The sequence below is a fragment of the Xenopus laevis genome, chromosome 1S (assembly GCF_017654675.1).
Source record: "Xenopus laevis strain J_2021 chromosome 1S, Xenopus_laevis_v10.1, whole genome shotgun sequence".
NCBI classification, from domain to species: domain Eukaryota; kingdom Metazoa; phylum Chordata; class Amphibia; order Anura; family Pipidae; genus Xenopus; species Xenopus laevis.
The window spans coordinates 111585193-111611959 of record NC_054372.1 but is presented as its reverse complement, the minus strand read 5'-3'; the positions used below and the strand labels follow the sequence as shown (position 1 = coordinate 111611959).

Genomic DNA, 26767 nt, shown 5'->3' with positions numbered 1-26767 from the left:
ATCCACAAATGAATGAGATAACATCATCTTTAAATCTAACATATTCTGCAAATTAATTGTTTTGGGAAAAACAGGAATTCTTCCTCCTTTGAGCAGTTAAATCCGAATTTGTTCTATGGGGTGTTTTTGTTCAGCAACAGTGCTAAAATATTATACCCAATTGATTAGTGAATTCCCTAAAAAAAATGAGCATTGCATAAGTTGTAATGTCTTGCAAGTCTATGGGAGAATTTTTTTAAAACTCAAATCATGTAACATTTAGAGGCAGATTTATTAAAGGTCGAATAGGATATTCAAATTTTATAAATAATTTTTGGTCAAAACTCTCAAATCCGAATTGTGTATTATCGAAACTTGATTTGAATTCAAATTTCGAGATTTATGAAACCTATAGCCTGGGAATAATTCGAATCCGACTATTCGCCACCTAAAACCTGCTGAGTTCATGTATAAGTCAATGCCAGAGGTCCAGTGACCGAATTGAAGATGTTATTAGCCTTCCTGACAGTCAAGGTTTTTTCGGAGAAAAAAAACTCGATTCGAGTTTATGCAAATTAGATTCAAATTAGATTTGAGTTTTTGGGTCGGTAATATTATTTCGAGTTTTAGATATTCAATTTTTTTCTTAAGTAACCTCCCAATCGAATTTCGATTTAGAAAAAAAAACTCACATGAATTTGAAATTTGATAAATGGGGTGTTATCACCTTGAAGAAATTACCTGTACTTCACAAATGTGCGCCATTTACATCTCCAATATATTTGCTGGGTGATTCTCATTAAATGCATCTCTACCAATATAGTGTCCCTCCAGCTGAGTCCATCCCATTATTAACTAAATACATATGATACAGAGGTGAACGAGAGGAGAACCACAGGTAGAGCCACACTGGATAAGCCAGGAATTCTTATGTAAAAATAGGACTAGACGCATCTGTTTCAGTTGTTTGATCACCTGGCTCACACTGGAGAAAAACTGAAGTAGAACTACCAATAGTAGGACTTCCAGTAGGAGCCCTATTAGCTGTGCTCCTATGCAAGAGCACACAAACATTGAGTGCAATCTAATATGCATAAATGTTATTAATTCTTTTTTAACCTACCCACTATTTTGAGCACAAACATTAAGTTGCTCATACAGCCTACAAAGCATTAGAGAAATGGTTGGTAGGCAGTACAAACAAACAGAGAAAAAAAGTTGCACCACAGAAAAATGCAATGCACCTGCTTAGATCCCTGCTAAGCATATTTATGTGGTACCTACTACTGTTCTACTACCCCAGCAAACAGATATTTGCATAGTTCAGCGACCAACTGGACTATTCATATGATACACATCCTCCTGAAACCAATTGTAACTATAAATATTGCACTGTAATATATGCAATTTTTTTTGGAGGCAAATAAAAAAACTTGACTTTGAAAAGCATGTAAACTAGGTAAAAAAAAAAAAGAAATTAAGCTTTACCTTAAAAATATATAAATATTTCATATAAAGTCACTCAGTATTTGGTACCTTAGTAGTCCGAGAAAGTAAGACTTATCCATAATCTGTCTCTGGGGACCTGAGGGAAAAAAAAGTTTTAATAAGAAAAAAATACACACAGAAATAGCTAACTTCAATAAATGTAATATATTATAAAAAAAAATGTGGTTGATTTGTTATTAAGTGACTGGCATGTCAAAAACCAAATTCATGTCAAAGACTCATATAATGCACTTTTTTTATTGGATCCTCAATCATTGATTTTACGGACAGATTTATCAAAATGTGAGTTCATATTTTAATAAATAAAAACTCACCCATGTTCTATTCATTCCTAAGGATACTAATGGTGTGTTGATAAAAAAAATTACATCACTTACTCTCTACCACCATCTTGTGATATACAGACTAAATACATCACATATTCCATGATAAGTCATTTTCAAAGTGCTATTATGTTACTAATTGTTTCAAATTAATCTGACTACAGAGAACGGGATAGTGTTTCTCTCTTCTGTTTGAGTTTGTGGGCGTCTCTATGGAATCTTGAAATACAATTAATTAATACAAAATGTATTATTTCATTGATAATTAGTTAACAGTTGAAACATGGTATCTTGAATTCCAAAGATTCTGCTAACCAAAACATGTTCACATTCTGTGACAGGCATACAATGTCATAAAAAGGCATTATTATGTTTGTTTGAAAAACCAACATACTGTTCTTCAACTTCAGCATATTCTTCCGCTTCTGATTCTTAGCGCCCCCCTTTTTCTAATGCTTCTCCTCTTACAGTTTTAGGTGCACAATAACCAAACTCTCCACACTTCATCCTATAACGGAGCAGGATGCTTGTGCTTTCATAACTGATCCCACCCTCCATCTTTTAATGGCGGCACTCGTAACACCCCAATTTTTTCAATGACTTTGACAGGGAAGATTTTCAAACTGCTGCCACTCTTACAGCTTTGAAGCGACACTCACCAAACTCTCCCATTTTCACCCTATGTACGTCACGGTTCCCAAACTTTGTACAGTTAGTCACTGGGTGACTATGTATTCAACGTTTGAAAAAGTGGGTGGAGCCACCAAAAGCCAATCACATTTCCTTCATTGATTCCAGTTGGGGAAATTTTAACAGCTGCCATTCTTTCATGTTTAACGTCACGACCCCCACACTTTGCACATTTTGTCACTGGGTGACTACGTTTCAAGTTTCGAAAAGTGGGTGGAGCCAACTGCAAATCAGATTTTCCCTATAGACTTTGCAGAGTTAGTCAATGCATGACTGCAGTTTTAGGTTAAAAAAAGTGGGTGTAGCAACCGACAGTCAATAACATTTTACCTATTGAACCTGCTGCCATTCTTACAGTATGCACATTTTGCCAGTGAATGACTGCAGATTCAAGGTTATAAAAGTGGGCAGAGCCACAAACAGCCAATTTCATTCATTGAAATATAAACTGCTGCCATTTTCACACATTTAGGGGCTTATTATTAAGCTGTGTAAAATGAAATTTGCCAGAAAAAATGGTGTAAAAAGCTGTAATAAAAAAGGAAAATCTATCAAGGTGTGCTATTTTACATCATGCAAACATCAGATTTGCCTCCCTTATTTTACACTGCTTCAGACCTTTGTAAGTAAGTTCCAGTAAAAGTTGCTCAAAGAAAAATCAAGTAAAAAAATTACATGTTTTTTTACACGGCGATGCCTGACAATGTGTGGTGAATTATTATACCACATAATAAATTTGCCCCTTACTGTGTGACTATGGCATTAGGGTAGAAATAGTATGTGCATCCCCCAACAGCCAATCAGATTTCACCCCTTGAATTTCATTTAAAATTCTGCCATTTTCACTCTATTTACACCAGGGTTCCTAATGTTTGTAAATAACAAACCTGGCTTACTTTGCCTTTACGGTTGCCAAGAAACAGGCCCTAAGAACAAAACAGCATTTAAATTCGGGGATTGAGGGAGACACAATGGCATCAGAGACAATTCTAAAACATACTGTAAAAGACCACTAGAAAATGTCTTAATCCTGCTTCCTTTAAAACTTTTACTTCCCATTTAAGGGGAATGTTTGCTGCACTGATGTAAAAATAGGAATCTGCACCTTTGAAGCAGATCACTCATGTTCTCTTAGAACCAGATCCCATTCATAACTGCAGTCTTAACTGTATATTACTTTCTTTGTAAGGAAGTGAATGGTTCCATAATTAACTATAAGGGACTAGTCATCTATATGAAAACAGAAAAAATTCAACCTGATCAGTTTTTCCAGCATTAGTCAAAAGCATTGTGGTTGTTACTTTTTGATGTATTCTTGATAATTTTATTTTGTAATTGCAATCGTGTTATAGGCAGAACTTAACATTTTGATTAATATCTCGGAGATAAGTACAGGAGCATTAAAGACTGGCCACCTCCTGCAGCTCCTGTATGCAATGCAGGCTCATGCAAAAAACAAAAAGAAAAGCTACTCCCATGTGATGCACCTAAAGGCACTAAGAGCAAATCACACTAGGAAAAGATGCAAATCACATTGGGAAAAGTTGGAAAGGGTAAAAAATCATGGCATTCTTTAACAATTTAAACCCTCTAATTTTACTAGAACAGGTATTTACCTTTCATTGCAGTTTTCATTCCACTCAAACCCTGCTGGGTGACTGGTCTGTCTGCTACTTTTATCTGTGCTGACAGAACTCCTCCTGTGCCCATGGGACCCCCCCTAGTTCCTGGTCTTGCACTGCCAGGTACCATCTGAAGAGAAACAAATAACAAAGACCCTGATACCTGAATCAGTGAATCTTAAATATACAGCTTCAGTAGTTAAACTGCATTGCTGTTACAATATTGCAAAAAATTAATAAAACAGGTATTACAAATTTCATACACATATATATTTCAAGTCCAAAGAGTAGTATTCCTTGTCCTACAAATAATACTGAAAGTAAAGCAATACAACATAACCTAGGAAAAAGATACTGTACTAAGTAGAACATAAAAATTAGGATGTAGTTTATTAACAGAAAAAAAGTATATTTGCAATGTTTCAGTCAAACCTAGATGACCTTTATTAATGACATTGTTGCATTTGAATATAAGCTTCATATCATGCAAATAAGAAACTTTTTAATATAAACAGTTAATAATTCTGAACCATTTTTGGGATAATTAATTATTTTTCAGTTTTACCCTCTCTGCAATCTGTCTCTCTTCAGGCAGGAGTTAAAAGATTTTGATTGACAACTAAATGTAAGACAGCTAGCTCTAATATACTGCAGGCAAATGAAACACAAACACAATGAAATATTGGGGCTGTCAATAAAAATCCTGCATGAATAAAGACATCCTGCTGAGAGGGGAATACTAGAGTATAAGAGTAACTTGATTATTTCCAAAAGATAAAGCAGAGATAAAACATAGTTTTCCAGTTTTGTAAACAGTTCCTCTTTACAAAAGTTAGCATTAATGTTTAAATGTTTTTAAACATTAAGGGGCAGATTTATCAAGGGTCGAATTTTGAAGTGGAAAATACTTCGAAATTCGACCATCGAATAGAATCCTCCGACATTCGAATCTGAAGGATTTTATTCATCGTACGATCGTACTATGATCGTACGATTCGAGCGATTTTCCTTCGATACCCAAAAACTTAGAAAATTGCTCTGGCAGGTCCCCTTAGGCTAACATAGCACTTCAGCAGGTTTACGTTGGTGAAGTATTGAAGTCGAAGTTTTTTTTAAAGAGACAGTACTTCAACTATCGAATAGTCAAATATTCTAACGATTTTTACTTCATATAGAAGTAAATTCGAAGTCGTAGTATCCTATTCGATGGCCGAAGTACCCAAAAAATCACTTCAAAATTCAAACTTTTTTAACTTTGAAAATTCACTCGAGCTTAGTAAATCTGCCCCTAAATGTGGAGATCCGCAATAAGGAAAGAGACGATTCTGGAAAAAAAACAAGGTCCCATACATTCCAAATAATAGAGAACCTATTGTAAAATATATGTTAACAGCAATGATAGCATCTAACACAGTTAGACTTTAAAATACACTAAAGTATATTTCTACAAATATTAATTTTAATATTCAATTATATATTTATATTTTTCCAATTACTTACAGCTGTTGTCAGCCTGCTTGCAGTAGGAGGTGGTCGCATTCCACTTGGTGGCCTGTTTTGTATGAGCCCAATGCCTCCTCTGGTGCTAGGTCGAGCTGATGGTGGTCTTTGATTGTTTGACATGTTTATTGTTGACTGTGAAGACTAAATAAAACGTAGCAAAATATATTATAGGCAAGTACAGAGGACTGCTTCTCAGCTTGTTTGTGCAGAGGTGAGTTTGAACAAACACTCACTTCACAGCAATTATAGAATTATACACATTAACTTCCTTCAAATTTTCACATGCACCAAACTGACTGGCCATCCCTCTTTTCTTAAAGGTATAGGTTCCACTCCAAACACAAAAACTACATTGTTTAGTGCAAGACTTTGAGCTATGGCTGCATTTGTTCTAAAAATTAATTGAAAAAAAAAACAATCTTTCCAATCTCAGCTTTCTTTAACCACAAATACAAACCCAAGACCACAGATGAACAGATAGAAAAGGTAACAAGAATTCTGAATGGTGACCTTTTGAAATGCAATGATGTAGAAAACGATATACGTGTACTAGTGATGCTGAGGCCACACCAAATCTCATGGTAAAAGAAAGGTATGGGATATGTCCGTGAACAGTGGCTTAAATGGAGAAAAGCTTCATGTGCAGTTATAAGCTGTAACCTCCAGGCGACATTTCTCCCAGGGACTTTTCAACCAATAAAACTTAGGGGCACATTTACTAAGGGTCAAATATCGAGGGTTAATTAACCCTCGAAGTAAAATCCTTCGACTTCGAATATCGAAGTCGAAGGATTTACCGCAAATACTTCGATCGATCGATGAAAAAAATCGAACGATTCGAAGGATTTTAATCGATCGATCAAATGATTTTTCTTCGATCAGAAAAAGCTTAGAAAACTTATGGGGAAGGTCCCCATAGGCTAAAATTGTACCTGGGGAAGTAGGTAGTCGAAGTTTTTTTTAAAGAGACAGTACTTCGACTATGGAATGGTCGAATAGTTGAACGATTTTTAGTTGAATCGTTCGAATCGAAGTCGTAGTCGATGGTAGAAGTACCCCCAAAAAAAGTTTTTTTTTAATTCGAATCCTTCACTCGAGCTTAGTAAATGTGCCCCTTGGTAGCATATGGACACAATTGGTACATGCACCAGATCTGTAGACACTGCAAAGGTAACAAATGGGGATTGCCTGTTTGTATATACCCTACCTTACAAATCCTGAACCATCTGCAGAGAAACAAATAACAAAGAACCTGATACCTGAATCAGTCAATTTTAAATATACAGCTTCAGTAGTTCAACTGTATTGCTGTTACAATATTGAAAAACATGAATAATACAGGTATGACAAATTCTATACACACACATATATTTTTCCTGCAACAATCTTTAAACGCTTATTAAAGTAAATTCCCAATCACCCCATACGTTAATTATAAGAACATGAAAAAAAACCTACATATTTAAATATTGTTAACACTATAATGTAATACGTACATCACAAGCCACTTTTCCAATTTCTGCCTGTACCTCGGTTGCTTGGTAACTATCTCACGTGATTCACGCTAGCCAACAAACAGCAGTTCTAAGTACACACGAACTATCGTGAGAGAATGAACGAGGCGGGTCTATAGTGACGTAATTAAAAGGGCAGTGGTTACTTAGGACTCGTATGTGAGAGGCCAGTGTGATATACTTTTATTGATAATGATGGGCTAGACTGTACAAAGGTAAAGCCTACATGTTGGGTAACCTTAATCGCAATCAGGGATATATGTTATTATATAGTTCAAGATAAGGAATAGCGTGCTAGTATAAACAAGAATACGCGCAAATAATGACCAGTCCCCATTCCATTGTGTGACTGCTGGCTACCTGAGGTCTTGGGGAGGGCACAATGCCGTCACTTCCTCCGGTACCCAGTATTCAGAGTCCCGTCTCTTCACTTCCGGCTGTGCTGTGCAGCAGGCTGCTGTGTCATGTCTCAGGCAGGAAGAGATGGCGGTGACAGCTGTTACCGGCTGCGTTGCTCCCTCCTGGGGCACGAGTTGGACGTCCGTGGGGTGGCACGCTGCCCCCTTTGGCCAGGTGAGGGGTTCGTGTCCGTATCACGTGACAGGAGCTCACGTCTCTGGGTACCAGACAGGTGAGAGAGCCTCTGAATCTGCCTAACGCTATTACACACACAGTAGGGGAATGATATATGCCAAAATGTTGCTACTAATAATATATTGGCTGTATGTAATTGATGTACTGTTCTACACTGACTCGTTCCTCATATTACTATGTCCCTCAGTTTGTCATTCTCTCCTTTCTTCTCACTTTTCGTCATTGCTTCTTTCTTGTGTAATTTATCTTTCTGAATTCATTTTGTGTGCTTCTCTCAATCAGTATTATTCGCTGTCTCCCTTTAACTTGTATTTTTACCTTCATTATATTCTATCTTCTATTCTTCCTTCCTGCTTTTCTTTTTCTTAATCTTTGCCACATTGCTGTCCAGATTACACAATGATTTATTGTAAGCATTGCATCCAAACATGTTTTTGGAGCAGGTACATGGGCAGTAAACTCGGGCAGGGCAACCAATGGGAGTTTCACAGCTCTGCCCTGGCCTTAGGAACAATGATTCACCATTTCAACAATCTTTTAAAAAAAAAAAAAACTCACATGAATTTAAATTCGACCCCTGATAAAGGTGCCTCCAAATATAAAAGGGAAGGAACACATGAATTATATTAAAAAAAATATATATCCTACTATGTCTTATATTATGTGACACGTAATCACTGCATATTTATACTTATAATTGGTAATATTATATATTTATACTTAACATAAGTTATATTTGTTTCACTGTTAAGGTTTACTTATGTTCTGTATCTTTTTCTCTTTAGTCCTAACAGGGGATTCATTGAATTGCAACGTATGAGTGGCCACTCCAACTTTGTCTCCTGTGTTTGTATTTTACCTCCAAGTGACCTATACCCAAGAGGACTGATTGCTACTGGAGGGAATGACCAAAACATATGTGTATTTAGTTTGGACAGTGAAAAGCCTCTATATACACTAAAAGGTCACAAGAATACCGGTAAGCATAACAACAAAAGCAAATAATTAAACTTTACATAGTTTCTATACCTTTGTTATGGAGTAATAATGCATGTAAGTATATGTGGGCTTTATTTGATTTACTATACAGAACATCTTTTTAATTCCTGGCGCTCCCAGTGGAAAGGAAGTTACAGGTTTTCCTTCATGTGCCTCATGTTTTGTTACATCAGAATTGATAGACCATATGTTAGCAGTACTGTCAGTTTTTTAACAGTGGTGCTTTTACCAGTAGCATAAAACAACAATAGCTGTTGTTTTAGGGACATGGTTTTCTTCCCAATTATACTTTCTACTTTTTGACAGTTATATATGTAGATGCTAGGAAAACAGTTGAAGTGCAGGGAATGGGGATTATGAGTGAGTATAGGAGGTGTTTCCAAAGTACCTAACTGAATGAGCTCAAGCCCCTGGTCCATATGTGTCATCCCCAGTGGATATGAGAGAAATAGATTTATATCTAATTACTTTTGGACTTAGGGGTGTATTTATTAACATTGGCGACAAATATCACTGTTAATGTTGCTCGTAGCAGCCAATCCGCATGTAGGGGAGCTATGTATACTTGTCTCCCCTCTTTGTTGTTCTGTGCAAGGAGATGAGAAGTCCCCATTCCTGTGCTACTGGAAAGAGAAGCAGCAGAGTGAGCGTAAAAGGTGCTGCACTGGTGCAAGAGCCCAGAGAAAACTCTGTCTATATAAAGTCAGTAGGGAACCCCAGTGGCAGAAAAGCATGCTCTATTTAGGGTGTGGGAGGAAAGGGGTTCCTTAGAGTTCTGAAGAGCAAATCATACTCTTCTCAGGGAGTCCTTCTCAGGACTCTGAAGAAACTGAGATAAGCTCAGAGATAACACCATCTACATTACTCTGCTCTGAAGTTGATCCTGGCAGGCAGGTTGTATGTATCACAGCTGTTACTGAAAATAAACCAATTAATCCTTCCTCTGCGTGTGTTATTGCAGATCACGGAAGTTCCCAGGGAGGGGTATAACGGCCAAGTCTGTCCTGACCCTGGGTGGAGGCATGCCAAATCATAGTGTACCTGCTCCCCAGTAGCGGAGACACAGGAAGAAAATCAGTGTTAGATTTCTTGCAGTAGCACAGGGGTGTCCAAAAAGTAGATCGGGGTCTACCAGTAGATCTTTAGATGGTGATCAGTATATCAAGACATTGTCAACAAACAGCTTGTCTAAATGATCCTCCTGTTTCATGATTTTCTTTCTGATATTTATTATTTTATGGTTACATAAGAAAAATATATAAATATTACAATTAGATTTCAACAATCACCTACAAGTTAGAAAGCAAAAGCCAAGATCTGATTGGCTGCTGTGGGCAATATCACTGGTGATGTGTGTCTCCATTGTTAATAAATATGCCACATAGTGTATGGCAAAAAGAAATATCAATTATGTGATTTACATTTTCCCCCAGTATGCAGTCTTTCTTCTGGAAAATTTGGTACTCTGCTGAGTGGATCATGGGACACTACAGGAAAAGTGTGGCTAAATGATAAATGTATGATGACATTACAGGTAAGAGTTCTTAGTATATATAAACAATGACACATAAATGATGTGCAAATTCACCTTACAGAGATCATACAGCATCCCTGTCTTGCTTGTTAGTACCCCCAGCCTTTCCCCAAACAACATCTAAAGTAAACGGGGTGCTGAAATCTTATTTTCAGCATGCCTTTACAACCACCATTCTCAATGATGAAACTCAGGTGTAAATGTTGGAAGAGGTCTGGCAAGCGTTAATGGATCACTGCTTAAAAAAAAAAGGCTGCATAATTGATGGGAACACTGGAGAATGGAAGCATATTTATTATATACTATAAATATTATAATACCAGTTTGACATGTATTTGTCCTTTTCCTTTAAAGGAATTGTTCAGTTTAAAAATAAAAACTGGGTAAATAGATAGGCTGTGCAAAATAAAAAATGTTTCTAATATAGTTAGTTAGCCAAAAATGTAATGTATAAAGTCTGGAGTGATTTGATGTATAACTTGTCAGTCAGAACACTACTTTCTGCTTTTCAGCTCTCTTGGTTTACACTGACTGGTTACCCTGGTTACCAGGCAGTAACCAATCAGAGACTTGAGGGGGGCGACATGGGTCATACCTGTTGCTTTTGAATCTGAGCTGAATGCTGAGGGTCAATTACAAACTCACTGAACAGAAATGTACCATGTGGCCCCCCTTCAAGTCGCTGACTAACTCAGAGTTATAGAGCTGAAAAGCAGGAAGTTGGATTCTGGCTGTTTTATTAGACATCTGTTCACTCCAGCCTTTATATATTACATTTTTGGCTAACTAACTATATTAGAAACATTTTTTATTTTGCACAGCCTATCTATTTACACAGTTTTTGTTTTCACACTGAACTATTCCTTTAATGAAGAATAAAAAGATAGTGGTAGTTTTCAAACTGTTTGGGTTCAAGTCTCTTTTGCAGTACAACTTTTAGTTAGGCAAGTCAGTAATTCTGTTGTAGTTTCTGGATTATATCGGTCATGAAAGCCCTCAGGCTGGATTTCTAGGCATATGTAGAACTACTGTATATAGAGTAAGTATTCACTACATTCCACAACCTAACTTTTCTTCAGAAAATGTTCCCATTTTCTCAGTATCTCAGTGTTGGTGGCAGCCTTTAGTTAGGGAATTTGTATTCTATCTTGGAAAATTCCAGTTTAGTATTATATGGCATTATGATCTGAGTTTTTACATGGGCATCTGTAATAAATCTATTTCATGTTTTTTACGTGTAAAATTCTGCTCCAAGGTCCAGGTCCTTGAATTGACAGAGACATTAATTGTCATCATAACCATCAAACTTGTATTAAAACAAAATACTTGTATGTATGTTTTTATTTATATAGTGCTACTATACAACAGACGTGGAGTATAATATAATCATACATTAAGGGGCAGATTCACTAACTTCGAGTGAAGGATTCGAAGTAAAAAAAACTTCGAATTTCTAAGTGTTTTTTGGGCTACTTCGACCATTGAATGGGCTAGTTCGACCTTCGACTTCGAATTGAAGGATTCGAACTAAAAATCGTTTGACTATTCGATAGTCGAAGTACTGTCTCTTTAAGAAAAAACTTCGACCCCCTAGTTCACCATCTAAAACCTACCGAACTCAATGTTAGCTTATGGGGAAGGTCCCCATAGGCTTGCCTAAGTTTTTTTGGTCGAAGGATATTCCTTCGATCGTTGGATTAAAATCCTTCGAATCATTCGATTCAAAGGATTTAATCGTTCGCTCGAAGGATTATTCCTTCGATCGAACGATCAAACTATTTGCGCTAAAACCCTTCGACTTTTATATTCAAAGTTGAAGGATTTTAATTCCCAGTCGAATATCGAGGTTTAATTAACCCTCGATATTCGACCCTTGGTGAATCGGCCCCTAACTGTAATTAATGCTTAGTTGTCAATATACTAAAATGTTAATTTACTTAGGTAATCTCAACTATTTTACTAACTTTAAAAACAAACAAACAATAACATTCTCTGTTTTCTTTTCGCACATAGTTTGAATAATAACCTTGTGTTTTATTGATTTGAAGGGTCACACAGCTGCTGTTTGGGCAGTGAAGATACTGCCTGAGCAAGGCTTAATGCTGACTGGATCAGCTGATAAATCGATCAAACTCTGGAAGGCAGGCAGATGTGAAATGACTTTTCTTGGTATGGCTTCCTTGTATCCCTCTAAAGCCTACAAAATCCCCTTGTATATATTTTTTAATTGTGCAAGAGTAGAAAATTATCTTACAAGCCCCATGCTTGTAAGTGCTTGTAAATAAATACACAACAGTGAATGTGGAAAGTAGTATTTTGTATGTGCTTTAACTAATCTGTTATTGTTTTCCTGATTTGCAAGGGCATGAAGATTGTGTTCGGGGGCTGGCTACTATAAATGATACTGAGTTTCTCTCTTGTTCTAATGATGCCAGTGTCAGAAGATGGCTGATCACCGGAGAGTGCCTGCAAATATACTATGGCCATACTAATTATATCTATAGCGTTTGTCTCTTTCCAAATTCTCAAGGTATAACATATGTGTTCCTTTTATTTTTATCTGCATACTAAGTGTGGCTGTAAACTGGTCTATCATAATTGATAAGCAGTGCTCACCATGTGTTTTTTAAAGGGGTTGTTCACCTTCCAAACACTTTTTTTCAGTTCAGTTGTTTTTAGAATGTTCCCAGGGGTAAATTACTTTACATTTTTTCAGAATCTAAGTTTAAAGTTTAATGTTCCTGTCTCTGGTGTTTGAGGCTTTGTTCACTCTAAACTGTTACAATTTTGCAACATTTAGTTGATACATTTTTCAGCAGTATCTCCAGAGTATTAGCAACTATTGTATCAATTATAACAGCTGCCTGTAATGAAACACAGGGATTCTGTTTAGCAAGGACAAAGATAATAAATGTATCAACTAAATGTATCAATTTAGAACAGTTATAGAGTCTTCAACCCCCTCTCCCAGAGCTGCTTTGGAAGGTGAAAAATTAAACTTTAATATCCAAAATAAGAAAAACGGTCATACATAGAAAATAGAAAGTAATTGGGAAAAGTCTTTATTTCGGGTGAATTATCTGAAACCAACTGAACTGAATAAAGTGCTGGAAGGTGAACAACCCCTTTAGCAGTGGTGCTTTTAGCAGTAACATAAAAGATAATGATATTCCTCAATAAAGATTTTTTTAAAGATGTTGCTTTAGAGACATGGCTTTATTCCTAATCATGTTTACATTTCTCAGAGGGTTAGAAAATTATACTCTACTTTTTGACAGTGATCCATATAGATGCTAATCAGACTGTTGTAGCTGCAGGGAAGGGGGATTATGACGGTGTGTGTTAAGCTTTGTTTTCCAAACTACCCTATATGAATGAGCTCACTTCCCTGGTCCATATGAGCCTTCCTCTGTGGATATGAGAGAAATAGATTCATGTCTAATCAAAAATGTCTCTTGCGTTGTCAAAATTTAAGACATGCAGAAAATATTTTACAAGAGATTTTGTACTGCAAATAAGCTACTTTTAAATATAAGTTTAGATTTTTTGCTATACACTTACCAGTTTTAAACAACTGCCCGTTCTTCACTAGGAAAGCAATAGAACTGTTCCAAAATGAATACACAACCTACTGATAAATAGGAATGAGTGAAATATTTTGCCTTGTTTCGCTGAGAAAAGACTGTCCATAGACTATAATGGATAGTTAAAACAATTGTCGCACAAAAAATGCCCATTGACTTCAATGCATTTGCCGAATTTTTGCCTTTTCGCTAATTTTTTTGGTGAAGTGAAACAGGTCCGATTCGCCCATCAGAATAGTGAATAGTGTTGTCTATTTGGAATACATTTGTTAGTTATTTATGCAGAGCCCTGTTGTCAGCTCATTATAAGTTTATACTTTTCTTTTGTAGAATTGCCTTAAACTTGTGATGATTAGTTTAATTTTCTTGTATTGTATATACAGATTTGCCTGATATTTTGTAAAAAATCTGTTGCAGATTTTGTGACTACCTCAGAGGACAGATCCATACGAATCTGGAGAAAAGGAGAATGTACTCAAACTATTCGTCTTCCTGCTCAGTCTGTGTGGTGTTGCTGTGTTCTTGACAATGGAGACATTGTTGTTGGTGCAAGGTATATGGTATTATATGCATCTTGTGCTGGCATGGAGATTTATATAGAAAAAAACATTATACAAGTATGAGATCATTTATATGGAATGCTGAGAACCACGTTTTTTTTTTTTTTAACCTAGTTTTTTTTATTTTATTTTTTTTAACAAGGGCTCTTTCTTAAAGGAATTGTTCAGTGTAAAAATAAAAAGTGGCTGTGCAAAATTAAAAATGTTTCTAATATAGTTAGGCAAAAATTTAATGTAAAAAGGCTGGAGTGACTAGATGTCTAACAATGTCTAACAAGTCATCAGAGACTTGAGGGGGGTACATGGCTCATATCTGTTGCTTTTGAATCTAAGCTGAATGCTAAGTATCAATTGCAAACTCACTGAACCGATATATACGATGTGGCCCCCCTTGAAATCGCTGACTAGCTCAGAGTTATAGAGCTGAAAAGCAGGAAATAGTGTTCTTGCTATTATGTTAAACATCCAATCACTCCAGCCTTTAGACATTACAAATTTGGTTAACTAACTATATTAGAAACATTTTTTATTTTGCACAGCCTATCTATTTACACATTTTTTATTTTTACACTGAACTGTTCTTTTAAAGGCCGGGCACCATGCCTCAAGGCTTCTAAAAAATGTATAATTGTTACACAAGATCGATTTAAGATAGTTTAATACAATCTACAGTCTTGGAAATATTTTACAAAATATAAGGGGTTGTTTGCTTACAAAAGACACTTTAAGAAATGGTTTTGCCATATTTAGAGCTTTTTAGAGAACAGGTTTCTGTGTGTGTGTGTATATATATATATATATATATATATATATATATATATATATATATATATATATATATATATATATATATATATATATATATATATATATATATAATGTCTCTATTAACTATAATCATAGGGGTTTTTGCATGTATGTTTGAAACCTTATGTTTTATTACCGGTTAGTGCATACTGTAAAAATAAAATTGTTTATTTTAAAGTGATGGCATTATAAGAGTGTTCACAGAGTCTCCAGACCGCATAGCCAGCATAGAGGAAATTCAGGCCTTTGAAAATGAACTGTCCAAAGCAACAATTGATCCTAAAACTGGTGACCTTGGAGATATTAAGATAGATGACCTTCCAGGCAGAGACCATTTAAATGAGCCAGGTAAAGCCTACCTATTTTTCTATACCTTATTAAGAAATATGTGTTATAAGCAAAAACTTGAGGCTTGTTGTTTATCATTTTATGTTGTTGATGTTAATTCAGCATTGTTTGCATGCTAAGGGATTAAGTGCCATAACCTTAATGGTTTGGATTCTATTGGAAAGGCACGAGGAAGTCAGCCAGGTCAAAATCCTGCAAATAGTGCTGGGATTCAGGTGAATTCTAAACAGACATATGTATTTTATGAATACCTGGTTTAAAATGTTTGTTTTAAAAAAAAAAATAATGTTCACATCCACTAAAGTATTCAAACGTTATTACATAATTCATTAAATGTCTTTAGCAATTTCATAGAAAGGGCAAAATAAACCAAAAAAAGAGCTGGTAGTATTCCTGAAATGCTCAATAATTTTATATGTTACATATCAATATCACTCTCAAAAAAGTCATGCCACAATTCTAATGGCTAAATACTAAAACACTGCATTTCCCCAGCCTCCCAATATATATGTCTGCTGGTCAATTTATTGGACCCACTTGATGTAGGACCTTACTATCATAACCCTTGCTTGAGGATTTTGGTCTTTCTGCCACTGCTCTGTATGTAGTATCAATAGTCGACAGGCTATTTTTCTCCACTAGAGTGCAGCGGTGGTCAAAAGGCCGTACATAAAGCCCTAAAAGTTCCAAGCCTTACAGCAAATTGTCATAATACTTGGCAATGAAAGCTAAAATTAACTACCTATTTCAAAGTGATACCATGGGCACCATGTAGCTCCTGGGCTCTTTGCCCAGTTTAAAAAAGGAGGCAGGACGGACTGAGCAGTGCTGGACACAACTTTATGAAAGTGCAAGGAGCAGTTTTTGACTCAAGTATCTTTAATGTATAGGAATTGTTTGTGCAGTGACTGTAGGCTAAAATGCGTGACCGCAGTTGCGGTTGTAAACGAGCCCTTCTGATTCAGTGTCAAAGTTTCTTCTGAGGTTGTTTTTTCCCTTTTTATCTTCTTACTATTACTTGTTTAACTTTTAAGGCACCAGGGATGGGCAGACAAGGCTAATTAAAGAAGATGGGAAGGTTGAGGCCTACCAATGGAGTACTGGTGAAGGACGATGGATGAAAATTGGAGATGTAGTGGGCTCATCTGGTGCAACACAGCAAACATCTGGAAGAGTCTTGTTTGAAGGCAAAGTATGTGAACACGTTATACTTTCATAAAAGTGGAAAACACAGGTTATATATTTAGTCTTAATAGTAGATGAGTGTGTAAACCCAACATAAAGATTCATACAATTACAGACGAGTGCGTTACACTGGGTTAATGCCTACACTCTAAAAAGAGAAGGCAGTATAAGACGTAAGGAAATCTTCTGCTGTATTGCACAGTTTATTGAAAACAACCAAATCTGCATTGCCCAAAGTTTCATGAAATCTTTGGCAAGAACTCGTATTTATTTTGTTTCATTTACAGGAATATGATTATGTGTTTACAATTGATGTGAATGAAAGTGGGCCATCCCACAAGTTACCATATAATCTGACAGAGGACCCTTGGCTTGTTGCATACAATTTTCTGCAGAAGAATGATCTAAATCCCATGTTCTTAGATCAGGTAGCCAAATTTATCATCGATAACACCGCTGGCCAGACACCGTCTACAAACTTGGGCTATACAGATCCACTCACAGGTAATGGTCAGCTGAGTATGGCTTCTTTTGCCTGTAGGCTTACCTTATTAAAAGTGACATGTTCGGCTTTAGAGTTTCTAGCCACTTAATATTTAGATTTTAATCACTATGCGTTTAAATATAAAATTATATTTGCCACTCTTAAATGGTTATGTAATAAAAGGCACTAAGTTTGCCCAGCGCAATAAATAATAGCAACCAATCAGCAGGTAACACTTATTGATTGCTATGGGTTACTGCTCCTGGGACAGTCATTGTACATACATATTTTAAAAAACAACATTTCCAATCTTTATTCTTTTTCTTTCTTTTTTTTTTTAATGACTCTTTAGGTGGTGGGCGTTACATTCCAGGAAGTTCTTCTACTGATAATAATGGGGCTGATCCATTTACAGGTACTTCCTCAAATTCGAAACATTATGCATGTACAAAACTGTCAGTACTGTTCTAGCAATATAGACAAACTTCACAGATTAAAGCAAAAGTAACAAATTATAATATGATATCAAGACATATGATTTTTTTCTTTTTATGATCTCTACGTTTTTTTTTTGTTTGCTAAACTATATTCTACTGTGTGTTGACAGGCATAACACAACATATATTAAGAACACATTGTTGATTTTATAACATTGCAGGTGGAAATCGCTATGTACCTGGTTCATCATTGCAGTCAGACTATTCTGCAGCTGCAGCTGACCCATTTACAGGTGAAAAACAGAGATAAGATTGGCCCAATAAGCCTGACAGAAAAAAAAATATTTATTAATATTAAACTTTTTCTGCAATCATTTTAATATGATCTTACATTTATGTCTGGGTGGCTTTTTTTAAATTGCCTATGGAAGAGTATTCCTTCCTCTTACCTTCAGAAGTTAAAAATATCTTGAATGTGAGTGTACAGTATATTCAGGTTTTCTAGACTGACTATCAGTTAGGATTCAGGGTTCATTGTATAAAAATGAAATAATGAAAATAAAAGAAATACAAGTATAGGGCCTGTTTTCCAGAATGCTCATGACCGGGGTTTTATGAATTAAGCATCTTTCCATAAATTGGATTATCATATCTTAAGCCTGCTAAAAAAAAAAACATTTAAACATGAAATAAATCCAGTAGGATTGTTTTGCAACCACTATAGAGTCATGCAGCTTAGTTGCCATCAATTACAAGGTACTATTCTATTACTACAGAGAAAAAGGAAATTGTTTTTAAAAATGTGACTTAATTTATTAATATGGCGTTTATGGGAAATAGTTTTTCCATAATTCATAACTTTCTGGATAATGGATCCCACAACTGTATTGTATTTGTTATGTATATGGTCAGCAGGGGGAATAGTGCTTATGAAAAATGTGTTAATGTTAGCTGTTGCTGGATGATGGGTTGCTACTTCACAATTGCTATAGCTGAAATGTCCTCTGGAAATTTAAACGTTAAGCTAGATATGCAGAATAAAAATCTATCTTGTTAGCATTGCCGAGAAATCTGCTTTAGGTATATTTGAAATAATTTTTATTCATTTTAAATATATGTTAATGGATACTATCATTATGATGTATTTCCCTACTTTTTAAAGGAGAACTAACCCCTAAAAATCTGGAGGCAAAGATCTTTACTGCTTTATGACTGTGCTTGCTTTGGGCTGGTACAGAAGCCCAAAACATAATGTACATTTCTAGCCTCTTTCTTTAGTTAGGCTTTAGTTCTCCTACCCCACACTATAGTTAGCGAAAAAAAAAAAAAGTTGGTGATAAGTAGGTGCCTAATAAGTAACCTCATTTTAATTTAATTATGCCATTTTACATTTATTTATGCTGTTCTTAGTTTGTATTGTAAAGTAGGCCAATTGAACTGTAAACATGAACTTTTTTTAAAAAAAAAAGGAACCATAGGAGGGTATTAGCTGTTAATTGCAGTAGTTGTTTTGCAGTATAGCTTTACATATTTCCTTTCACTCTCTTTAGGAAAGAACGCATACCGATCATCAACTGCACCAACCCCAAATGCTTACTTTCCCAAGACAAAACCTGTCACATTTGATCAAGCAAATCCATCTCAAATTCTAGGTAAACATTTCATATCTTTATAGTCTCTTAATTTCTGCATACTCTGTGTATTATACAAAAAATTTTTGTGGCTTCTTCTGCCACATACTATCTTTAAGCTGGCCATACATGCCCAAATTTACAGTTTGTCCAATTTCAGATCCCAAATGATCTGTTCATTTTGAAAATGTAATCTGCCAGTGCACCATTCCTCAAGCAATCCATTACTTTTGCAGTGTTCTCTTTTTTTGTTCATTCCACAAGGGATTGGTTACATACCATGGAAGATGGGCCAGTGTATGACACTACCATCAAACAGAAAACCACAGCATTCAAACCACTCCTCTCTATATGTCACTGCTTTCTATAGTAATCTATGCATGAAACACACATAGTGGGGGGGCTGGACCCTAATCAATAGTTTCAACCACTGACAGGAAGCTGTAGAGCCCACAGCTTCCTTATATTTCTTGTAAATCATCCTTTGTGTCGCCAGCTTAATACTTTTGTATTGAAGTAGAGAGTTAAACTATTTAAAATCAACTGTTTGTATGCAAGCTCTTGCAAGTAGGTCCCTCTGATCCTATATGTACTCTGTAACCCTTGTTGAATTATTTTAAGACCCCTGTTCATTATAAATTAATATAAAGCACTGCATAACTTTTTGGAGCTATGTAAATAAATGGTGAGGATGCAAAAACGATGCAACGTTAAATGCCCATTAAAATGTTAGGCGTCTAGAAAGATAAAGAAAAGATATAAAGGGGGAACTAAGATGCCAGTCTGTATTGGGCAATAAAGTTCCAAGAACTTGCCCCAGTTCCCAGGGCACCCTTAAATAGCAATTTTAGCAAAAATATATCTCATGAACTCATAATTATAAAAAAGTCAAATTTTTATTACATTGGCATGTTAAAAATAGGCAGTTAGTATGTACTATTTTTAATATGCTAATGTGATAAAAATTTGACTTATTATTATGAGTTCATGGAATATATATTTTTGCTAAAATGATGAAAGATAAAGACAATACTTTATTTTATAAATGTATTTTAAGGAAAAGATGTATTTGGTAAATAAATAAATTCTCCAATAATTTTTTTATGAAATCTGGCATACATTATTTGGAAGCAGGGCTGCACAGTACTGTTTTCAGCTTATGAAGAAAGATCATTCTGTGATTTTAGTATTTGTCTTGAATACATGTAGTTTTGGTACTGTTTATCTGAAAACATTTCTAAAGCTCACGTAAAAACTGCTTTTAGCTTCTAGAAAGGTTACTACCTGAAAGCCTTGACAGCTTTACAATTTCCTGTGCAAATCACATTTTAGGAAAACTTAAAGAACTGAATGAGTCAGCTCCTGAAGAACGGAAACTGCCAGAGGAAGATTTAATGCAGCTTGACAAACTGTTATCTGTAGCTGTTAATCCTTCAGGAGGAACAGTAACAGCTCAGCAGCTGGATACCTTGTGGAGAGTTGTAAACTGGCCTGAAGGTAAGGATCTTGTCCTAATTTGCATTTTTTTTTTTTGTCAAATACGAAGGCAACATTAAAGGAGAACTGTCATTTCATTTAAAAATGCTCACAGTATGCAGTGAATGGTTAGAAAAACTATTTGAAAACTAGTTATTTTTCTTTTTCTTATACTTGAGATATTTTTGCTACATTAATTGTCACATTAACATTTTTTCTGCTGCAAGCTCATCACTTGTGTTACTAGTAGACTAATCGCAGGAGTCGTTGAGTGTACTATGTCAAGATTCACATCATGTTGACTGGTCCCCTTTAATTGGTGTGTTATGACAAACATGACATTGAATTGAAGATCAATACATGGGGGGATATTTATTTTAATAGAAGTAAAGATTTATTTATTTTTTTAAATCACAGTTCATTTATAAGGCAAAAGTTAGCCACTGACTTGCTGGTCACTACCTTATTGGCACAAACCAGTCGCCTGCTCAGCTGATAGATTGATGGTATATATCAGATTTAAAAATCCAACCAAAGACTGCATTGTCCCCCTCACGACAGGTCTGCTCGATCCCTATTATGATCCAGCGAGCCTGGTTTGCTCCACAGAATGGGTGACCAAGCCAGCCAAAATTTGCCTGACTTTAATTTATGCTTCACTTGCTTAAATCATTCTGTAACTGTTCCTTCAGTCACAAATCATTCAAGATAATGTAATATTATTTTCTGATTAACTGCATAGCCAGTCTTATCGGAAGTGTATCTTCCATTGAGTACTGGATGCTTTCTGCTGAAATACAATTGTTTAGGCTTCTTCAGTGAGCCGGTATTACACATTAACCTGTCAGAAATAATGTACATATGTAGAAAAAGATATTTGTTTTGTGCCTTATCAAGTTTCCACTAGAAGGTGGGAAAATAAATATTGAACACGTCTACTTTTTTCTCAGTAAATCTATTTCTAATGGGGCTATTGACAACCCAATAACCCACATATACAAAGAACTCAAAACAAATAAGTCCATAAATTATTTGTAGTAAAGTGGAATGACACAGGGAAAATAAGTATTGAACACGTGAAGAAAAGGAAGTGCAAAAAGGCATAGAAAGCTATGGAAACCCGCTGAAATCTGTCGGTATTTAGAAAGCAATCCTGCCCTCTATCTGTGCAAATTAATATCAGCTGGTTTTGATGGCCTATAAAAAGAATTCTCATAGCGAAGTATCACACAAGAAGCATCTCATGATGGGTAAAAGCAAAGAGCTCTCAAGAGCTTCGCAACCTTATTCTTGCCAAACATACTAATGCATTGGTTACAGACATATTTCTAAGCTTCTGAATGTTCCACTGAGCACTGTTGAGGTCATAATCCGGAAGTGGAAAGAACTTAATTTCTCCCAAAACAGGCCACGGCCAGGTGCTCCTCACAAGATTTCTGACAGAGGAGTCAAAAGTATAATCAGGAGTTGTCCAAGAGCCAAGGATCACTCACAGATAGCTTCTGAACAGCCTTCAATTAGCAGGTACAGTTGTATCAAAGAGAAAAAATAAGTAATGCACTGAAACGATATGGCCTCTGTTTACACTCACCGCACAAGACTAAACTGGTAAAGAAAACGCACGTTGAAGATTGTTTAAAGTTTGCTGCACAACATTTGGACAAGCCAATGAAATTCTGAGAGAAACTGACCTGTTTGATGTCATTGCACACACAATGTTTGGAGGAGAAATGGCACTGCACATCACCACAAGAACACCATACCAACAGTAAAGTTTGTAGTTGGGATCATGATGGTGTGAGGCTGTTTTTCAGCATATAACATATAGTACTGGCAGACTTCATATAATTGAAGGAAGGATTAATGGAGAAATGTAACAGGACATTATTGAAAAGAATCTGCTGCTATCTACCAGGATGCTGAAGATGAAACAAGGGTGGACATTTCAGCAAGACAATTATCCCAAAAACACAGCCAAACAAACTCTCAGTTGGTTTCAGAGAAAAAAAAAAGAAAAAAGCTGCTAGAATGACCCAGTCAATCACCCGATTTGAATCATATTGAAAATCTATGGAAAGAAATGAAGAGGCTCCTTGGAACCTTCAAGATTTGACGACAGTTTGTGTGGAAGAATGGGCCAAAATCACATCTGAGCAATATGCTAGTATAGAAACTAGTTTCTCCATACTGGTGGCATCTTGAAGCTGTCCTTACCAACAAAGGCTGTTCTACCAAGTATTTAATACATTTCTGTACCCGTGTTCAATACTTATTCCCTGTGTTATTCCACATAATTTATGGATGTATTTGTATTGAGTTCTTAGAATGTGTGGATTACTTGGGTTGTTACTGACATCTGGGGTAAATATCCTGTAAATAGCCCTATTAGAAATATATTTACTCACTGGGGTGCAACCTCCCCTAGAACAGCTCTAACAACATTGCAACACCTCTCAGACAAGGGGGCGTAGCAGCACTGAATATGTTCTTTTACTATTTAGCTACAAAAATGGTTACTGTTTGGTGATGGGTGTCGTCGTCCCCCGACATTGCTGTTACAACACTGGAGGCTCAATTGGCCAACTCTTATGAAGCTCTAAAAAATTTGTTGTATAGAGGGACCAAAACCCAGGATGAGATATCTCCCTTAATGAATGTGACTGTATACAGCTGGAAAACAGCTATACTCCACTTTCCCAGGGGGGAAAACTACTATTCCAGCCACAACCCCCTCTGGCATAACCCTAACCTTCCCCATCTTTTAACGGTACCAGACCCCAGAGTCTGGGCTGACTATTATATAAAATACACAGGTCAGGTTATAACACATGGTGAAATATCTACCTTTAACGTCCTTAAAGAAAACTTTAATTTACCTAATAAGATGCTCTTTCGATTCCTCCAGTTGAGACATGCCCTTCAAACCCAACTAGACAGAGAGAAAATAGATACTAACCCCAGGAGACTGGAAGACCTAGACCCTGGATTGTTAAAACCAGTTTCCCAATTCTACTCTATCTTGAATAATCCCAAAGAATCTGTTTTAGACAAACTTTACAAGAAATGGGAGGCAGATATTTCCCAACTAACCTCTGAAATGTGGAAGGAAATCCTGGAAACGTATAACTCCGCATTAATTAACTCAAAGGACAGAATGATCCAATTTAGATACCTCCATAGAATTTATCTGACTCCCTACAGACTACATTTAATTAAACCCTCTATACCAGATGTCTGCCCTAAATGTCAGCTCCCCGGCTGGTTTTATACACATGGTATGGCAGTGTACACAAATTCAGAGATTCTGGCGCAGAATCACACAAGAAATTAGTTCCCTCCTATTATACCAATGGACATAACCCTTCTTATCCTCAACCAAACTGAAGACACTGCCCCTACTGTTGTTGAAAGGACATTGATATGTTTCCTGCTTATACAAGCAAAAAAGTTATTCAAAATCCTATTTTATCACATTAGTCAAGCAACATGAACTTTAATTACACTATATAAATTATTTGAATCTTGATTCCTTCAGTCTGGGAATTCAAAATGATAGCAAGCAGGCAGCAGCCATTTTGTGGACACCGTTTTTAATGAAAGCCTTGCATCATCTCAGAATCTTGTTTTTGCACCTGAATGGGGGACCCGATGTCTATCCCCATGCACTGGCTACACAATTAAATGGTAAAGAGAACGGGAGAATGTGGGGAGAGCAGTGACATCTAAGAAGTGCTGAATGAAAAGTGAAAGTAATTGTCTGCCCCGACTTTTATGATACAGATTTTTGTGTCTGGGTGACAGGCCCGCTTTAATCTAATGAAATGTATTCATTTTTAAAGATATTTAAGGTAATCTAAACTCATCCTAACCTTTTTTTCTTTTTTTTAATTCTAGATCTTATATTTCCAGCCTTAGATGTTCTTCGCATATCAATCAAGAATCCGACTGTCAATGAAATGTTCTGCAATGAAAAAGAAGGCAGTCAGTTTAGCAGCTACCTCCTCCAGCTCATGAGTCCTAGTGGCAAACAAGCCAATCAGCTGCTTGCACTAAGGACATTCTGCAACTCCTTCTTCTGTGATCCAGGATCTTGCCTTCTGATGGTGGAGAGGGACAATGTCCTATCAAAAGTGATAGAACTTAAAACTGTCAACAATAAGAATATCCACATTGCGCTAGCAACACTGATGCTTAACTACGCAATCTGTTTACACAAAGTTAGCGACATAGAAGGAAAGGCTCAGTGTTTATCAGCCATCAGTTCTGTTATAGAAGTTGTTCAAGACCTTGAAGCAATTTTCAGACTGTTGGTAGCGCTTGGGACATTAATCAGTGGTGACACAAATGCCATGCAGTTAGCAAAGTCCCTGGGTGTCGATTCTCAGATCAAAAAATACATGTCTGTCACTGAACCAGCCAAAGTTAACGAGTGCTGCAGGCTTCTTTTAAATATGCTGTAACTATTTTATTTTTACTGGTGGAAGACCATGTATTCCCAATGTGTAATGTTTTCTTATTACACTGTACTATAAATACATCACAAATGACATGCTGTGGATTGAATGCTGATTGAAAGGAAGTTTGTCTTCTCTTAAAAGAAAATAGGATAAAAACAAATTGGTCTGAATAAATTTTTGCACTGACTAGTTTGTATGGCATATTCATTGAAGAGAGAGGAAGATGATATATGTTTACTGGCTCTCACAATTTTTTGCTTTGTTTTATGATCTTAACTTCTTTATGTTCACTTCTATTTTGCCTACTTTCTATTCTTTTTGTTTCTTCTGTGCTATTTATTTTTTCTCGCCATCTGGAAATTGCAGGTCACTGATCCTTAAAACTCATCCTTTGTTATTCCTTTTGGTTCTGAAACTAGTGGTGGCTTTCTAAAAATCATTATGGGGAGTGTGAATGTGGAGGGGGGAGAGAAGTAGCACATTGTTTGCTTTTTGATTTGCTGTGTAAGTTGTAGGGATGGAGTTGTGAAGGAAGGTGAATAATAGGGGGTTTGCTTGTGATTGGTGCAATATTAGGGGGAGGGTTTCCTTGACAAAAAAAAATATGTATTAAGTATATGAATTATCAAGAGCAACAGGTATTTAGAACTTTTGTTGTACTTTATCAAGCATATTAACCCAGTTTCCTTTATCCAAAATGACTTCATTTGGATTAACCCCTTTGCCATTCAGGAACCTTATGAATATAGTAAAGCTTTTGGTGAACTGAAATATAAAATCTCACTGCGTACTGGATTCACTTGAGACTGATGCTTTGATCATTAATTAATTCTAACACGTATGGTTAATATTTGTTAGACTAATTTAGACAAATTCACTACCTGGAATACTTGTTTAATGGTATTCATTAATGTATTCTACAAATATAGAAGTTCAGCAAACAGTATAAAATCTTGTGAACATTTTATAACTTCTCTATTGTGATACATCGAGAATGGGTGTCAGGTTTTCCAGGTCATGGGCTTGAGCATGCTAAGTTTGTTCCTCTCTCCCTTCTCCCCTCCCTGCTGTTATCTGATCCAAGAGCTATAAGTGAGCAGCGAGAGACAAGTGATATCATAACAAGCTAATATGGCAGCTGCTATCCTAAACAAACAGAGATTTTAGAGCTGTTTACTGAGGTATGATAAAGCATTCTGCAAAATAAATAGTATTATAGTTTGCACTATTGTGGCTAAACTATTGGCAATAAACTGCTTTGGTAGCTTTCCTTAAGGAAACCAGAACATAATATGGCTGGTGTATTTTGCCATGAACAGATTGGTGTATGTAGGTGCAAACGCAGCCCTAGTTGCCACCCCTTGTATTTGTAAATAGTTGTAATTTTCAAACATACGAATCCAAGCAGTAAAAGGTATGGTATGCTCACCAGGGTTTGGAAGAAAAGCTGCAAGCTGCTACAAAAGTTTTTCTCTATTCGAAATTCGAACATTGATAGATCTGCCCCTAAGTGTCCTAGTATACATATAGT

General features: G+C 36.1%; 2 protein-coding genes across 6 annotated transcripts in view; one reads left to right on the top strand and one right to left on the bottom strand.

Moving 5' to 3' along the window:
* ift74.S (intraflagellar transport 74 S homeolog) overlaps nucleotides 1–7637 on the bottom strand; it is a 47371-nt gene extending 39734 nt beyond the window's left edge. The window contains exons 1-5 of one of the 3 annotated variants that reach the window (XM_041580100.1): nucleotides 7123–7362; nucleotides 6834–6852; nucleotides 5624–5767; nucleotides 4118–4253; nucleotides 1516–1564 (exon numbers count right to left, since the gene is read on the bottom strand). In XM_041580100.1, the coding sequence (XP_041436034.1) occupies nucleotides 1516–1564; nucleotides 4118–4253; nucleotides 5624–5746 (308 nt within the window). In that variant the 5' untranslated portion in view covers nucleotides 5747–5767; nucleotides 6834–6852; nucleotides 7123–7362. Of the gene's footprint in view, nucleotides 1–1515; nucleotides 1565–4117; nucleotides 4254–5623; nucleotides 5768–6833; nucleotides 6853–7122; nucleotides 7363–7500 lie in introns of those variants that run through there. The other 2 variants (XM_018243787.2, XM_018243786.2) reach the window with 2 other exon arrangements.
* plaa.S (phospholipase A2-activating protein S homeolog) lies at nucleotides 7261–25422 on the top strand. Of its 3 annotated transcripts, none has more exons than XM_018243785.1 (14): nucleotides 7261–7355; nucleotides 8520–8713; nucleotides 10167–10267; nucleotides 12316–12436; nucleotides 12630–12797; nucleotides 14269–14404; nucleotides 15397–15566; nucleotides 16601–16758; nucleotides 17039–17255; nucleotides 17588–17650; nucleotides 17894–17965; nucleotides 19223–19324; nucleotides 20636–20800; nucleotides 24674–25422. In XM_018243785.1, exons 2-14 carry the CDS (start codon nucleotides 8551–8553, stop codon nucleotides 25237–25239), a joined length of 2202 nt encoding a protein of 733 aa, XP_018099274.1. In that variant the 5' UTR covers nucleotides 7261–7355; nucleotides 8520–8550; the 3' UTR covers nucleotides 25240–25422. The 3 variants fall into 3 exon arrangements, with proteins under 3 accessions (XP_018099274.1, XP_018099272.1, XP_018099273.1); XM_018243783.2 differs by lacking the exon at nucleotides 7261–7355 and adding an exon at nucleotides 7605–7771; XM_018243784.2 differs by lacking the exons at nucleotides 7261–7355; nucleotides 17894–17965 and adding an exon at nucleotides 7605–7771.
* The last annotated feature ends 1345 nt before the right edge of the window (nucleotides 25423–26767 follow it).